We start from the raw sequence: 16,663 nt of genomic DNA on the forward strand, positions 1-16,663 counted from the left end.
GGGAGGGGAAGCAGGAGGGCTCTGATTAGATTAGACAGTCAAACATTAGGTTTCTTTCCTCCCACACTGCACGTATCCAAGAGCAGGTGAAACACAGCTTTTGTTCAAACCTGCTTTTTTTGCTCAGAGCCTTTGAGACAGGAGACTGGTGGAAGGCTGAAATCAAATGGGACGACCAACTCAGCTTGCTTCAAAACAGCAGGAAATGGCCCAGCAGGTCACCTACCCACCAGGGCTGCACAGCGCACAGCTCTGCCGTGCCCTCACCCATCTTCCAGCTCCATCTCGGCACCAGCCTCCTGCAAGGTTTTCAGAGCGGGGCCACGCTCTCCTTCCAAGTTTTTGGACCCGTTTCGGGCACCGATGGCGAGAAGGACACCCCGGGGGCATTACGTGAAGAGCTGGGAGCAGGGAGGGCGGTGGGAGCTCAGCGAGCGCTGGGCTCTCCGGCTCGGCCACGGTTGGAGAAAATGGCGCCCGCCAGCGATCAAGGACAAGGCGTTGCCCCGGCAACCGCCCCACGGCGGGTGGGGCCCCGCGCGGGGCAGGGGTGGTTGCTAGGAGACAGCCGCGCAGGCGCCAGGGGCAGGCGCTGCACGCGGCCCGCGCACGCGGCACGGCCCCGAGGTCCCTCTCGGTCCCTCAGTCTCTGCCTGCCATGGAGGTGGAGGATGACTTCGGTGAGGCTCGGGCGGGTGGAAGGCGGAGGCGGCCCCGCTCCTCCTTTGTGTCTTTCCCTCCCGGATTGTCTTCTCTGTCGCGAAGCAGATAAGGGGGGGGGGGGAGGGGGGGAGGTGTTGAGCGGGGTGGCTGGGGGGGAGTTCGGGGTTTGGGCGCCGGGGGGGGGTGTTACAGGCGGTGGGTCTGGTGCTGTCTCCGTGCGCTGTGTGACTGAGCCATGAAGGAAGCGATGAGTTGGGCGTCTCACCTAGGTCTGTGCTGCTTGTGGTTACTGGACGGGGCATGGGTGGGATCCGGCCCTTGGGCAGCGTTCAAATGGAGCCACCGCCTTTGGTGCAGGCGTTGTGCCTGCCTGGAGTTTTTTCAGGTGATGTCTGGTGGCGGTGGAATTGTTTGGGGGTTGGTTTTGTGAGCCGTATTGCTAAGGGCTGGGGATCTCAGCTGCGCGTTGATGTTGCTTTGGTGCCTCAGAGGCTTTACTCGCTGTAGCATTTTGCGTGATAGCTGCATCTATTCACCTGATCTAGCCAGCTCCTGGCACTTCTGTGTTTGCTGCTTTGTGTAGCAGTAAGGGCTCCCTTTCCTCTCCATCAGGTACTCATTCTTGCCTCTGTTCTCATACTGGCCACATAGTTTGTTTGATTTATTGAGCCAGTTTAGAGAGAAAAGCCACTTCAAATTGCTATTCCAGGGACAGCTGAAGCAGTAGAAAGCTAGTTAATCCATCTTAATAATGAAGTCTTTGGTTTTCAGCTGTTCTAATGACCTAGACTGGCTAATGGAGGTGAGAGGTGCTCACAAGCAGCAGAGCTGGAAGTGGCAGCGTAGCACAGCTGGGATGGAAAGAAGGATTATGTCCAACATTCTTAGTGGCTCGGAACATGAACTCAGCTCAGTGTGACTTGAGGAACTGCACCTTAACTAGGTGTCAGCCTGTGGGCCAAGATAGCTCCCTGAACTGGCTGTTGAGACAACTGAGCACCAATTTTTGTATAATCATGGAATCATTCAGGTTGGAAAGGACCTCTAAGATCATCTAGTCCAACCTTTAACCTGGTACCGAGAAGTTCACCACTAAACCATACTACTAAGTTCCACATCTACACATTTCTTGAAGACCTCCAGGGGTGGTGACTCAACCACTTCCCTGGCCAGCCTGTTTCAAAGCTGCACATCCCTTTCAGTGAAGGAATTTCTCAAAAAAAAAAAAAAAAAAACAATTTCCCCTTGTCTTATCACTTAGTGCTTAGGAGAAGAGCCTGATCCCACCTCACTACAACCTCCTTTAAGGTAACTGTAAAGTACAATAAGGCCTCCCCTAAGCCTTCTTTTCTTCAAGCTAAACAACCACAGCTTCCTCAGGTGTTCGTCATAAGACTTGTTTTCCAGAACCTTCACCAGCTTCATTGCCCTTCTTTGGACACGAAGAAGGGGATGTGATAGCAGGGGAGAGGCTAAACAAACTGCAGCCCATGTTTAGGATTTGATTACAAAGCAGCTTAAAAAAAATATCAAAGTGCATCAAAAGCCTGTGAAAAAGACCAGCACGGCAGAAATGATGAAAGAAGCCTGGTCTGGCTCCCTGGTGAGTACACGACAAACAGATCTGCAGGTAGCAGTGGGTACCTATACCTCTTTCTGGCTGCCGTTCTTTTTCCTCACTGAGAATATGAAAGTGATTATATATCACAGATGTACACATTCATACTGCTTCCCTGTTCATTGCCTGGGTTCTTAGGTGTTTTAGTAACTCCTTAGCTCCTAAATAATTGCATGACTTGGGAGAAACTTCACTTAGAAGTCACATAAACCATGTTAGGCATGCTGTTTCCTCAGAAATTAGATTAAATTGGCTGGCATCTTTCCTCCAGCAAAACTAGCTGATGATCAAAAATGACTTGGTTCTCAGTGATGAAGCTCCCGAGGGCCCTGGTGGATGTATCATCGCTCCAGTGATTCTCATCCAAGATAGTTTGAAAAGTACTACTCTCCTCATTCATTTTGAGTAAATGTGGTGATCTAGCTAATATGGTAGCTTAAAGTGTTATTATGCAGTGCTGCTTACTATTCTCTGTTTTGACTGATGTCTGTGTCAGCTCAAACTTCAAAGTGAATTTGTTTGGTTATGCAAAACAGGCTCCTGCCTCAATGACGGGTTTCAAAGTAAGAACAACTGGTTTAACTTCCTAAAATCACAGCCCTGATGTGGTGGTGTGTTTGTTCCGCTTCACTGTCTTAGTGATGTTAGATCTTGTCTTTCTAACTAGTTCCCCTCCCCTGCCCCAATTCTTCCATTCTAGATGTTTTGGATCCAGAGAGATTAATACAATGTCCGTATAATAAGCACCATCGAATCAGAGCCTGTAGGTTCCCATATCACCTTGTAAAGTGCAAGAAGGTAAGCTGAACGGCCAAACAAGGCACCAAATGGGGGTTCTGCGCACGTGTCTGTAAATGCAATGTGCATATTCTCATTTTGTTTTCTGGCTGGCTCAAGTAAGTTCCTGACAAATAGCCCCATTTAGCCTTTATTTCATATATTTTTATGACCTGTTTAGTAACGGGTTCAAGGACATGTTAGCTCACCTAAGACTGGTGTAGCTCTTCATGGTTAGGTCAGGGATGAAATCTCAGTCTCTTCAAGCAGCTCACATGGAGATCTGATAAATTTTTCCACTTTAAGCTGAAGAGAACTCAGGCTGAGTGATGTGTACCACCTCTGGCTAGTCAGAGTAGAAATGGTTTGATGTTGCAATTTGTTTTTTAAGTGACATAAATGCATAGCTGCATATTTTTTTTAATGTTGTTAATAAGTATTTAATGGCAGAAACTGCACATCCTGGGTTCAGCACACATGGGAGAGGTGGATTTTTTTACCTCAATCTTTCATCCAGAATTTGAATACAAATCATTTAATTGGAAGCATTCCAACCTCAGTTCTCCTCTGTATACTTTAGATCTGTTTTTTAACCGGTCATATGCCAGTAACTGACCAAGCTTTGGGTTTTTGCTGAGACTTTCTAAAAGCCAATTGTTCCTCTTTCAGCTTACCAATATGTTTTTCAAAATAGTGTAGCAGTGCTGTGCCTTTCAGTAAAGATGCAGCTGGAGGGTGTATGCACTAGTATTAGTACTTACAAACAATTAATTTTGGTGGAACTAGTGGTTTAAAAAATTAAGTAAAAAGTGAAAGTGGTGGGCAGAGCAGCAAGTACATCTATTTTTCCAGCTCTCAAGAGACTTTTCCTTGTTCACTCCCTGCAAATTTTGGCAAGAATGTGCATGAGCCAGGTGAACAATATCAGCAAGTAAATGTTAACCTTATTGTTTTTGTCCTTGTGTTGCATAACTGTTAACCAGTCAGTTTTTGCAAGATTTCCTAATGAGAGGGTTGAGTTGTAATAATGATCACCTGTCACATTGATGGGTTAAAGTTGCCTGGTCACCAGGTGCCCACCAAGCCACTCTCTCATTCCACCTCTTCAGCAGGACAGAGGGAGAAAATAAAGAAAAGAATGTGGGTTGAGATAAGGACAGGGAAATCACTCACCATTTACTGTCATAGGCAAAACAGAATTTGCTTGGGGAAGATTAATTTATTGCCAATTAATAACAGAGTAGGACAGTGAGGACTGAAAACAAAATTAAAAACACCTTATTTCCAGCACCCTTCTTCCCAAGCTCAACTTCAGTCTCTGTTCTTCTGCCTCCTCCCCTCTCTGCCCAGGAGGCGCAGGGGGCTGGGGCTGCAGTCAGTTCAAAATGTTTTTTCTCTGCTGAGCTTTTTCCCAGAACCAGCATGGGGCAGCTCCTGACCTCTATCAGAGGCCACTCCTGCGCCCCACCCCCCCGACCAAAACCTGACCAAAACCTGACCACATAAACCCAATACACAGATGCAGTTGGTGTCTGTAAGTAATTTGCAGAATTTATATTGATCCTGCCAGAGCAGTTTGCTGAAGGTGGTTGAAGTGATTGATGGACACATGAGGACACAGCAGCCCAGCTATACAGACCTGTTAAGGCCAGAACTGTGTCGGCAGCTCCATAGGTGTAGGTAATGACAGTTGCCTTGGAGCCTGCGCTGCAGCTGTGTATCAGTGGTAGTAGAGGGCTCACTGCCTCGAGCAGCGTCTATACCAGGCACTTTTGCCTCTATATCTGTCTTGGGTGCAGGTGTGATCCCTGACAAGCAGAGCTGTGCCAGCCAAAGCCAGGCAGGTACTGGGACAGTGGCAAAGTTGTGATTTTTCCCAATAAAGAAGGGGGTGAACTAATTTACCGTAGTAATTGCTGAGCACTGTGACTAGAACCTGTGTCTATGTGAAGAAGCACCAAAGTTTGCAGGTGGAATGCTTCCAGCTCCCTAACTGTTTTGAAAGGGTTAAAGAATTTGTCTGTGCCTGCTTGTTTAAAAATACCTGAATAGTTTAGATTTGCCTACCATCTGTCCTCTATTGTTTTTAAAATAGCTTCATACGTGCTTTAAACCATGTAGCTGTATTGCCAGTGTTGCAGCAAACTGTAGGGAGGTTAGCTGAGGGTATGTTTCATTTGAGCCACCCTTGAGCTGATTAATTTTTTAGTGAACTTTTTTTCAAAGAACAGTCAATTTCATAGTTTCTCTTTGCAACTGTAGTGTCTGAGCAGTATTTTGCCATTCCTTGCTTAGCCTTTTAAAGCAATATCACAAATATCTCTTGTTAATTTTGTAAAAAACATAAGGAAAAATGAACTTGAGAAGTATGGCACATGATTTTGGTTTTCTCTTCTCTAGAGCTACCCTCATGTTGCAAAGGAATTGGCCACGTGCCCCTTCAATGCTCGCCATCTTGTTCCTCAAGCTGACCTCAGTGATCACATATCGAAATGCAACGACAAAGGGTTCATTGAGCAAGATATAGGTAAGGGAACCACCCGTGCTCTAAGATGCGTCTTCACCCTAGGGACTGAGGTCTCCTGTTTGTCAGGATAGCTCCTATTATAACCAAAAAAGTGGGAGTCAAATTATTGTCTATAGTTTTGTGTGACATAACAGCCTTAAAAAATTTGAGTCTTGATTGCTTTGGTTTATTGAGTAGGCTCATTAGATGCTCCTGATAGCCTTTGCACATACTTTATTCCCAGGATTTTTGAATAAAAAGGTTGTACCCAAGCCTGTGCATATTGAAATGCCTCCAGCAGGAGCTCTGATGCTTCAGTGACCGGAAAGACAGAGTCTTCTTTTCATAGATATGATCTCCCTTCCTTGAGGCTTGACCACTGGTGCCATGTGAAAAGTCAACTAGGTGTCTAAGCTATGAAAATCCCTGCAGCTGGGGCAACCTGAATAGCTCACTCCCAATGAGAGATTGGTCAGCTCCTTTTGCAGGCTCCTCTGCTGCTGAACTTGCTTTGTCTGCAATACAATTAAGATTCCTGTCTCCTGCCCAGTGAGACAAAACCCCCAAATTCTTTAGAAAAGCATCCTGTGCTATGCAGTGTCTCTTTAGTTCTCTTCATTGTCTCTAAAGCTATTGGCACACTACAGAGCTGATGGCTTTCCATCTTCTGTTGAGTTGCACTGAGGCTAGCGGTCATGCCTGCATTTGTGTTAGCAGGCTTCCTCTCCACTTGAGCATTCCTTTGCCAGTTCCCAGGGGACAGATTCATTTGCTGTTCACTGAAAAAGTTATTTATGGTCGCTTGATTTCCGATCCATGCTTGGCTCCTGGGTGTGCCTAACCAGTTCATGTTGCGTGGGGGCCATTCCTCTAAAGCAAAGAACTGTTTTACAACTTGATCCAAAGTACTTAATGCTTCTGAAGCAGGACAAACTACAGTCACTGATCTTTCTGTCATCCTGTAGTGAACCAGTCTTCTGGCTTCCAGAGAGAGCAGGTGAACGCTGTGAGCACTTGGCAGGCGCCTCCATGTGATGAAGACTGGGAAACTGGTAAGGAATTTCCCCTTCTGCAACACTGCTGACTTCTCCCTGATCCTGTCTTACAATTCCACTTAGGACAGTGTGAGTCCAGAGGTGCCGTTCATTTAGGTCTCATATGTAGGGCACCCTGCTTATGTTCTTTCCTGAAAGTACGCATAGCCTGGCTTAGCAGGCTTTTCTGGACATGGAGAATTATTCAACATGCCTGCTGTAATTGGCACGGAGATATATTTCTAAACATCTACTCCTTTACATATAAGCTGTTGTACCTCCTATGCAATGATGAAATCAGAAGCATGGTAACTTTTGTGTTCCTTAGTTAAGTGACAGTGAAGCAGACGCTTATATTCATCAGGATCAATTTCTATTTGCTCTTGAACATGTAGAAATAATGACAAAGACACTCCTGATCTGATGTGTTTGTCTTTGCTGGTGTTCATTAGTTTTGAGCCATGTCATTTGTTTCCTTTTGCAGAGTTCTTGGAGCAGCCAAATTCCCCTTTTGTTTGGGGCATGACCAACTCTGGCATAAACAGGTAGAGAATGCAAGTTTGATACCTTACCGCAGGTATAGAAGAATATTCTAGCCTTCTCCCAGCCCAGCCTTGATGTTTGGCTTTGCTGATGTTTCTCTCCTCCCAGGAACTGTACACTAACAGTGAATGTTTTTATGGTGCTGGTTCATTGTTACTTGCTTTCTCATATGACTCGTCCTTAAAAGAGAGGGAAACCCTTGGGCTGCAAGAACACAGTTATTCTGTGCTCTTACGTGCCTGTGGCAGAATGCTCTCCCTGCTGCTGTGCAGTGTTCAGTTCTTGCTGCAATTCTGGCCAGCGTGCAGGGAAGAGAGGTGCTGAGCCTCTATGTGAGAGGTGTTCAGCCATTATGCTGGCTTAGGAAATGTGGCCAGATACTTCGCTCTGGAGCCTCTTCAGAGAGCTACCTCCTGTGGAACTAGTAATTAGCTAGCAGTCCCTTGTGACCTCCTGTCACCTTTTTCTTGGCAGATGCACTGGCAGTAGGGCCCTGTGTTAGCAAAAATCCCCATCTTGTCCCTTGTAAAATGTAATCACTGTTTGGGTTTGGGGGAAGGAAGAGCATAGTAGGAGCTGTGAATTTGATGGAGCTGCATTGCCTGGCTTCAGTGATCCAACAGTGGATCATTATTGCAGGCTATACATGAGGTGTGGTGGCAGCACCAGGGTTGCTAAAGCATGTTTTAAGGTTTGTTTAAGCCCATATGTAGAAGTAGTCTTGCAGCTGACTGCTCTACAGTTCTGTATGGGCTCAAAAGATACAGTCTTCCTTCCATAAGGGGTGTCAACAGTGCTATCTGGCTTCATTTGTTATGCTTTCTGAAAAAACTTTATAATGTTTAGAGCACATGTAGTTATTGTAAATGTCACCATTGCCAAGCAGCAAAGTACCATCTCCTTGTGTCCCCACTCTGCTCCATGATATAGTAAAGTGCATAAACTTAAGCAAGTGCTTTTGTCATGAGAAGTGACTGTAGTCTTTCAGTTCCAGTACCACCTTGGGACAAAAGAATTACCTGCCTTCAAGTGTACGTGCGCCTGAGTCCTTCCCATATGCTGAATCGTGGAAAGGCTGTAAGTAGTGTGCATGTGGTTTTGATGCCAAAATTTCTGTAGACAGTGACAGTTACTGAAACTTCTAGCTGGAGCAGTGCCTTATGACAACCACTGAATGGACAGGAGAGGAACTGTATAACATGGTCCTCCTGGAAAGCAACTTCCTAAGGAATCTAATAGACTGAGTTCCTTTTCAGAGCTCCAAGCTGTGCTGCTTGGTCTCGTTGAGGTACACACTGATTAGCAGACCAATCTTTTGAGAAATTGTGGCAAGTGTAATGCTCTTGGCACATGAAACAACCTCTCTACTCTTCATAGGCCTCAGAAGTTCAAGGAGAGGACAGGAGGAGAAGTAATAGTAGGAAACAACATCAGGGGGGATTGCCTGTACCACTGAAATCTTGTACCTTAGATTGTTGCTTTAAAACAGGCACGTACGTTTGCAAAAGAGGCCCACTCAGAGTTGTGTACTTATGATAATGATGTTTGGTGCTAGCTATAAATGAAGGGATGAAGTTATGCTGGGGGGTTAGAAATGCCCTTCATAAACTACAGCTTTGTGTGAATGCTGGCCCTGATGTAGCAGAAACTTTTGTAGTCCCATTTCAGTGGAAGTCAGGAACCACAGAGTAATTTCCAGGAATTTCTACCCTGTATCATAAGCATATGCCATGTACCTGCAAAGCAGCTGGATTATAAGGTGTCTGAAATGATCTCTGTGGAAGTTTACTGGATACCTGGGAAAATACTTGGTTATGTGCTGGAGAGGTACAGAAAACTTACTCTATAGCAACCTGTGGTTAGGTAGTTAGTAGTCAACCTGTGGTCATCTGTAGTTAGTGAAGTCATATTTAATGGCCTATTACAGTCTGCAGAGCATAAAATACATTGTGGGAGTTTCTCCAGCCTTTAAGGAGGCTGAGACTTCCTACTGCATCCCTGCATAAGGATTAATAAAAATCATCTGGACTAGCCAAACCTAGAAGTATTTTTCCATGCATGCAGTTTTTGCTGTTTATCTTTTCAGCATCTGAGTTTGTCCGCTTCAGATATGTGAAGTAGATAGCTTTGGTTTGCTAGTACGTTCTAATTTATAGGTACTTCTGTCTTCTTTCTAGAAAGCATCGTGATCGTGCCTTTGCCGCTTCAAGCCTTAAGCCTTCGCTTTGTCATGTTGTTTGCATGATGTTTCAATTTGTTTGTTTCGTATAATGGGGAATCCTCTGTGAATTCCTTACAATATGTAATCCATCCTATATGCATGTACACGGGTTAAATTTAAACAGTAAGCTTAGTTACTTTTCTAGTTTCCATTAGGGTTTTGTAGTTCTCGTTTAAAGAAAAGTTTACTAACACTTAAAACCTGTTGGAGAGCACTAATGTAACTGTTTTTTCCTGGGGCTGGGAAATAGTTTAGATCACTATCATATACATCTAGGGCTGTGTAAATGTTTGGATTAAGCAGATTTGCATCTTAAAATGGATGCAAAGTACAAAATGAGGTCTAAATACACAGACACAATTAAGAACCAGCATGGGGTATTTCTCTAGGAAGAAATTAATGTCATTGGCATTCTGAAAAGTGCTCCTCAAAACCCTGGAATCTTACAATTTGTATTACTACCGATGTAAAATAAGGCATGTTGACTAGCGTGCAAAATTAAGATTATTTTAAAGTTTGATTCTGTCAAGGCTCTTGTTCAAAATGGCAATTTACAATAAAAAGATTGTGAATAGCCTTGGACCCATTGGACTTTCTTGTGACTATCACTGTGGTTGCAGCTACTTAATCCTTTAAGTCCGTGGTTTCTCTTACGATGGGTGGGCTGTGCAGTGCTGGGGCTTCCTCCCCCTTCCCTAGAGGCTGGATGTGTTCTTTGCACAAGAGAAGATGATGGGATGTAGAGAAATAGCACATTTTGGCCCGCTAGGAAGGGTTTCCAAGCATATGCCTGGGTGACTCTCCTCCAACCTGAGCTTCTTGGTGGCACAGATGCTGTTAAACTCACTCCGTGAGGACTCTCACGTGTACACCCTCCTTGCTGGGCCATTTCTGCCTTGTCTGAGCTACAAGCTCTGGGGCAGTAGAACTAGTCTGACTAGAAATCTGTATGGAAATCTGGGATACAAATGGTTGTGTTTGCAGTTGTCACAGGTGACTCAGGAGGGAGGAGAGGAGGTAGCATTTACCTTTAGGCACAAGTTCTTCTCTGCTGGGGAGCCTGGACACGTGGGAGCTCCTTGCAATTTGTCCTGGTGCCCATGGCCCTACGTGGTGTCTAATGGGTCTCGCCACCCCCTGATTAGCACCCAGACACAGATGTGTAGCTGCTCTGCTCAGTGATGAGGTACACCCATGCTGTTGCTGCAGCTCCAATACCAGCAGACCTCCAAATCTCTGCTTTGTCCCTGTCATTCACTGTACAGTTACGCCCAGCCTTTCTCCTGCTGAAGGGTTGAGCCTGCACTGCAGAATGGCCCCGTGCTATTTCTGTACCCCCCTGGCTGGGCCTATGTGTTACACAGTAATGGGAGCACAGCACGATGCACAGGCCTACATGGATCAGCAGGGAGCCAGTCTGTTTCCCAGTTCTGGGCTCTGTGTTCCCTATGGGCTGTGATCAAGTCAGCTCAGCCAGTTTCCTGCACTTCCCCTTGTGGGGACTCTTGCTTGCAGCATCCTGCAGAGTAAGACCTTTCTCCATGCCTTGGTGGTCTGGTCTGGGGTGCCCAGCGCCTTTCCTTTTGGCCACAGACTGCAGCTGGAGCAGGGATGCCATGAGCAGCACCTTCTGCTACTTCCCACATTGTCCCTGTTGTTCTCATCTGCAGAACTTAGCACATGCTTTCCCTCAGCAGAACCACACTGGCACAGGGAAAGTGTCCTTTCTCCAGTCTTCCCCCTCCTCTCATCAGCTCCAGAGCACTGAGGAGGTGGTTTCCTCCCTAGTCCAATGGCTAAAGCCAGACTTGGATGCGAACTCATGTTTTTTTTAACTTTGTAGTGTTGGACTAAGTAGGCAGGAGGGCTCTGCCTTCGGCTACACGTCTTTTCAGGGTCAAGGTCTGGATGGGGTGACTTTAGTTACTGCATCCTGTCTTTCTGGCACTCAGCAGTTTGTACTGCCTAGTTCTCTGGGCTTTTTATTTCTGGCACCAGAAGACCCTAGAAGTCTATGCGGTCTTTGTTTACAGCCTGTGATACCTCTTTATCCTTCGGTCCCATTCCACTTTCCCCATAGTCAAGATGTATACTAGCTGCCTACAATCCCACAGAGATGTATTCACAATTACAAGTGTCCATATGCATGGTTCACGTCCACAGTTCACATTAATCATCATAGCCCTGGAAAACACACTCTCTTTCCTCTCCCTCCCAGCAGTTCAGACTATGATTGCTTTCCTCAGTGCTGTATTCAGCTAAGGGGGATTTGAGGTAGTTGTGTTTGCTACTAGCTCATGTCCAGGAGAACAGCACTGTCCAGTGTCACGCACATCAAAGGGGGCAGGGATCTTTGTTCATGTGAATAAAGAAGCTTTGAATCTGATCAGTTAAATCCTGCTTAGTCACTGTTTTAACCTAATCATCACATAAATACAGGGTCTTGAACTACATTGGCACATACCAAGTGCAGAAGCTAAGAGGGTGAGAAAAAGAGGAAGATGAGGAAAGTTCTCCCATCACATGGCTTCTAATAAGCAAATGGAAGTGCTGGTTGTAGGAGAGAGAGAATGGAATGGATCTGCAGGGAAACACCAGCTGCAAAAAATGTCCCTCCATGCATGTTCTGGAAGGTGAACAAGCTCCTGGTATTGTTTTGCCTACAGATTTCTGTATACAGCTCCTTTGTTTGTGTTGTGTTCAGGAGGCCTGGAGGAGAAAGGGCTAGGTGGTGGTGGGGACCAGGCTCTCCAGGGAGTCTCTCCAGAGACCACAGCCCTCATGTTCCAGGTATAGCCCAGCTGTGCAGCAGCAGGTCACCTGAGGTTACATTGATTTGTTGGATGCAGTGTTTACTTTAACTCCCTAGAGAACTAACACCTGCTTCCAAGCTTCAAGTTGCAGCAGGTAAGAATGCCTGGGGTTACTGAAGGCGGCGCAGAGTCTCCTTGTTCTGGCAGATGAGGCTCTGGCCCCGGATCTCAACTTTAAAACAAAACCACATTCAAGAAGTTGTTTCCCCTTTCCCAGCTTTTAGTCAAGGTTATGACCCATAAAACCAAAAGCACAAGCTCAACTTGGAGGTCTTTTATAACTGCTGACTCAGCAATAGGCTGAAAATCAAAGCGGTGACTGTCCGGTCTGCCCACACGTTGGCTGCAGTCACAGAGCTGAGCATTTCTTTTGAAGAGTTAGCCAAACCATGCAGACAAGGTGTCTCCTTGTGCAGGTCTGATGTGCGTGTTCCAGAGCAGGTAAATTGAAACAGCCAATTGACTTCCTCTGCAGTGTCTTGGAAGGGCCTTCCTACATGGAGCTCCCAGCCCTGTCAATGTCTCACTGCCATGCAGCAGCTGTCCTATTTCCCTGGAACACACAGGTCACCGTGAGAAGGACAGTGGCTGTGTCCCATCTTGCTGTTGTGATGTCCCTCTTCTAAGAAGGCTGCTGTGAACTACTGGGACAGCAGGAGCTTGTACGCTCATCGTGGAGCTCTGTCACCAAACCAGGTGGGATCCCAGGCTCTGCAGACAAACTCCCTGAGGTTTTCTGCAGGGCTCTTCTCACCTGCCGCTGGCCAGCCTGGCACCCTTCCTTCCTTCTGAGTAAAGAGGGGAAGCACTGAGCCAGAACCTGAGTTACTCTTGAAATACTAGGATGGCCAAGGGCAGCAGCATGCCTTTACTCTGGCCGGTACAGCTGTATGTCTCTGACAATATAACTGCCCTGGATTTTGCCAGTCTGATATTATCTGAAGTTCATCCCGATTGTCATTTCTACAGCCCATTTCCAGACTATTGATATCACTTAGTGTTCTGCTCTGGTCCCATGTCACTGTTTTATTATCCTCTGCTCCCTCTCTTTTGCTCCTAGCTCTTCACCTCCATAAATCAAGGTGCAGAGAAACCCAAGAGTAGTGGAAGAATAAATGCCAAATGATTGCCTGGAGAGGAGGAGGGCAGGTTGCTCTCAGGAATCCACCTGGGTGTGCAGCAGTTTTTGGTTTGCTAGGTCCAGGGAGAGCTGGAGTTGGGCCAAGGGTCTGTAGAGATAGCACGATCTCAGCAAAAGCACTGATAACAGCATATCAAGCTAAATCTGTCTGGATCATCCTTTCCACACCAAACCAGTACATGAGAGAGAGGGAAGAGAGGACTGCAGACAGGTACGTTTTGGGGTGGGTCTTGGCTCTGCATCACTACAAAGCAGAAAGCAGAAAAAACTGCTGGGGAACAGGGAAGGGCTTGAATACTCTCAGACCTTGGGGCAAGGCAGAGCAGAGTGAAGCAAGAGCACCCTCTGTACAGCAGCTATTGAAAGTGCTATATTTACACAGTGTTATTGTGAAAACATGGTATTATCTTTGGAATATTACAGCTTACAAAGATAATTATTTTTCTTTTACGGTTGAAACATTCAATATTGTTACTATGGTCATGTGTAATGTTATCATTGTTTTTGTTTTACTGTAAAGCAGGTGTCGATTTCTAACACCTATCAGTTGTAATCATATATAGGGTTAACCTTTGGAAACAGTACACATATATAGGCATTGTGCTTAAGCTTTGGTTACCAGACAAGTATAAACAGCCTCTAGTACTTACCTGTACTATCTTCCTTCTAAATTAATTCTACCCCATCTAATGCACTCTATAGATACCTTAAAGGAGGCTGTAGTGAGGTGGGGGTTGGTCTGTTCTCCCATGTGCCTGGTGACAAGACGAGGGGGAATGGGCTGAAGTTGCACCAGGGGAGGTTTAGGTTGGATATTAGGAAGAACTTCTTTACTGAAAGGGTTGTTAGGCATTGGAATGGGCTGCCCAGGGAAGTGGTTGAGTCTCCATCCCTGGAGGTCTTTAAAAGACTTTTAGATGTAGAGCTTAGTGATATGGTTTAGTGGAGGACTTGTTAGTGTTAGGTCAGAGGTTGGACTAGGTGATCTTGGAGGTCTCTTCCAACCTAGATGATTCTGTGACTGTGTAATCATACAGTCATTCATTAGCTCGCCTCCAGGCTGCAAATACCTTATCCACAGTTCACTCTCCTTTTAACTACTGAAATACTGACTGCAGTTAGCATCTTTGTTTCAAAACTTTTACCTGTCTTATACCCTCCTAGATTTCTCCTACACCTACACTTACCACCTTAAAGAACACAGCTGAATCAATGATACTATTTCTAGTCTTGAGCTACCTCTTATCATACTGAAATCCTTTAGGGGGCCACCCTGGAAGATAAACCATGAAAACCTGTCTCAGCATTTAGGTTATTAAATGCCTTTTTAAAATTCTTTTTCCAAAGCTTTAACGAAGACTGCCAGAGGGCTATCTGATCTATGTATCTAGTTTATACCTGCTTCACTAGATTAAATTTTTATTTTTTTCCATTCTTTGCTAGATATTTTCTGATTTAATTATTGTTTTGTAGATGTGGGGAACTTGAATTACTGCAAAACAAAACACATTTCAAGAAAAAGATAATCTAATACATTTTGCCCTCCAAGTTGTTCCTTTACTCTCCTTATTGAGAGCCAGGAAGGAGGGGTTAGCAGAACACCAGAACTCCAGACCTCACCACCTGCATTACTAGCTGGCAGCAGACAGGAGAGGGGTAGGCCTGGCCCTACTGCAGAGCCAAACCAGGAGCAGGCAGAGCATGCGGAGGTCCTGGGTGTCTTCCTCCACAGCATAGCTCCCACTCACTTCTTCTGCCAGGGAGCCAGCAGAGACCACACCATTTCTACCACCCTTCTGAGCCACCACCAGTTTCAGTGCCATATGAACCTGCTGTATCACCACCGAGATCCATCACACTGGGTACCTGGCCTGCCGCCAGCACCACACACTCCCACACACCGCAGTGGGACCAACTTCCTGCTGAAAGTCTTTGTTACCCTCCAGCATCCCTGCGAGCCTTTCTCTGATGCTGTCTTCTTCTCCACAGAACCCTTCTGTGTTTTCCATCCACAATCAGTGAACTAGAAAGAAAATCCACCCCATGTTTTCCCTCTAGCCTGAGTGCACACTTTCACCACTGTACTGCAGGCTGCCTGGGACAGAGATAACATTCCCCTCAGCAGCCCCTAGAGTTCTGTGCTCTGCGCTTGGAGCTAGAACAGCATTGCCATCACACCAACGTTGGGTCTATTGTGGAGCAGTGCTGGCACAGCACCAAGACTCTCTCCAAGCCCCCCAAGGGCAGGAGGCAGGGGGTGGGCAAGAGATGGGGAGGGGACATGGCCAAGGCAGCTGAGCTAAACCAACCATTGAGCTATTCTACACCATATATCATCACGCCCAGCAATAAAAGCAGAGAAAGGGGAAGGGGTGGTCTCATTATGAAAACATCTGTCTTCCTGAACAACTGCTATGCTTATTGAGGCCCAGCTTCCCAACACATGGCTGAACATTGCTTGCTGGTGGAAAGGAGAGAATAATTGTTTTCTCTCTGCTTCCATGCAGCCTTTGCTTGTTTTTCCGTTAATTTATCCTTATGTAAACCCATGAGCCTTTCTTTCCATCATGTTTTCTTCCCCTTCTTTCCCTTTGAGGAGGGGAATGAGAGACCAGCGTGGTGGAGTTTAGCTGTCCATCAGTGTGAAACCACCACAGTCCTTTTTTTGGTGCCCAACATAGGGGGTGAAGGGTTGAGGTAACTACAGATTTGACCAGAGCACTTTAGAGGGAACTTAAAATTAGTGTATTTGTCTAACAGTTGCTGGTCATGATGTTGACTGATTTGCTCTTGATATTGTTCCATGTCATTCTGCTATATGTGATCTATGCCATATTCTCTCTTTCTCTATATGTCAGATCTGAGAGTTTATTAAAAGCTGTGTTTGTTTTTTGTTTGTTTTTTTTTTCAGTCTGCTGTGCTGTAAATCACTGGCCTTGAGCCTAATCTGCTGTTCAGGCCCTGCATTGTTTTCATTGCTGTACATCGGGAACCATCTCTTGGAGAATATTAACAACTGCACTCTCTTTTTCTCCTCTGGGAGTGAATTGGTGGAGGATATCAGGAATGGTGCCTCCTCCTCCTTTCCCTGTGGGCTAATTACAATAGCTTTCCAGTATTTTGAACATCCTTAGGTAACCGACATACTCCTATTGCTAGATTTCCAGAATGTTTCTGGTTTTTTGCTAAGGTTAAACAATTAATTAAGAATACCACCCAGGAATCTGCCCCTAGGCAGTGTGTTGATGGGTGGCAGGGTGTGTGGGAAGATACAGGCAGGTACCTGTCATGGTTCTCTCCACCAATGGTTTTAAACTTCACCCCTGAGCAAGTGCAGAATCCTAAAA

General features: G+C 45.8%; 1 protein-coding gene across 2 annotated transcripts; it reads left to right on the forward strand.

Annotated features, from left to right (window-relative positions):
* The first annotated feature begins 553 nt into the window (after positions 1-553).
* Positions 554-9,944, forward strand: LOC310885835 (gametocyte-specific factor 1-like). Of its 2 annotated transcripts, none has more exons than XM_083809643.1 (7): positions 554-680; positions 2,982-3,079; positions 5,459-5,585; positions 6,530-6,616; positions 7,083-7,143; positions 8,130-8,218; positions 9,319-9,944. In XM_083809643.1, coding segments are annotated over exons 1-7 (486 nt in total). In that variant the 5' UTR covers positions 554-658; the 3' UTR covers positions 9,321-9,944. The 2 variants fall into 2 exon arrangements, with proteins under 2 accessions (XP_083665769.1, XP_083665770.1); XM_083809644.1 differs by having other exon boundaries at positions 8,136-8,218.
* Positions 9,945-16,663: the final 6,719 nt, after the last annotated feature.

Source organism: Anser anser (genome assembly GCF_964211835.1).
Source record: "Anser anser genome assembly, chromosome: 23".
In the NCBI taxonomy this organism is placed as follows: Eukaryota; Metazoa; Chordata; class Aves; order Anseriformes; family Anatidae; genus Anser; species Anser anser.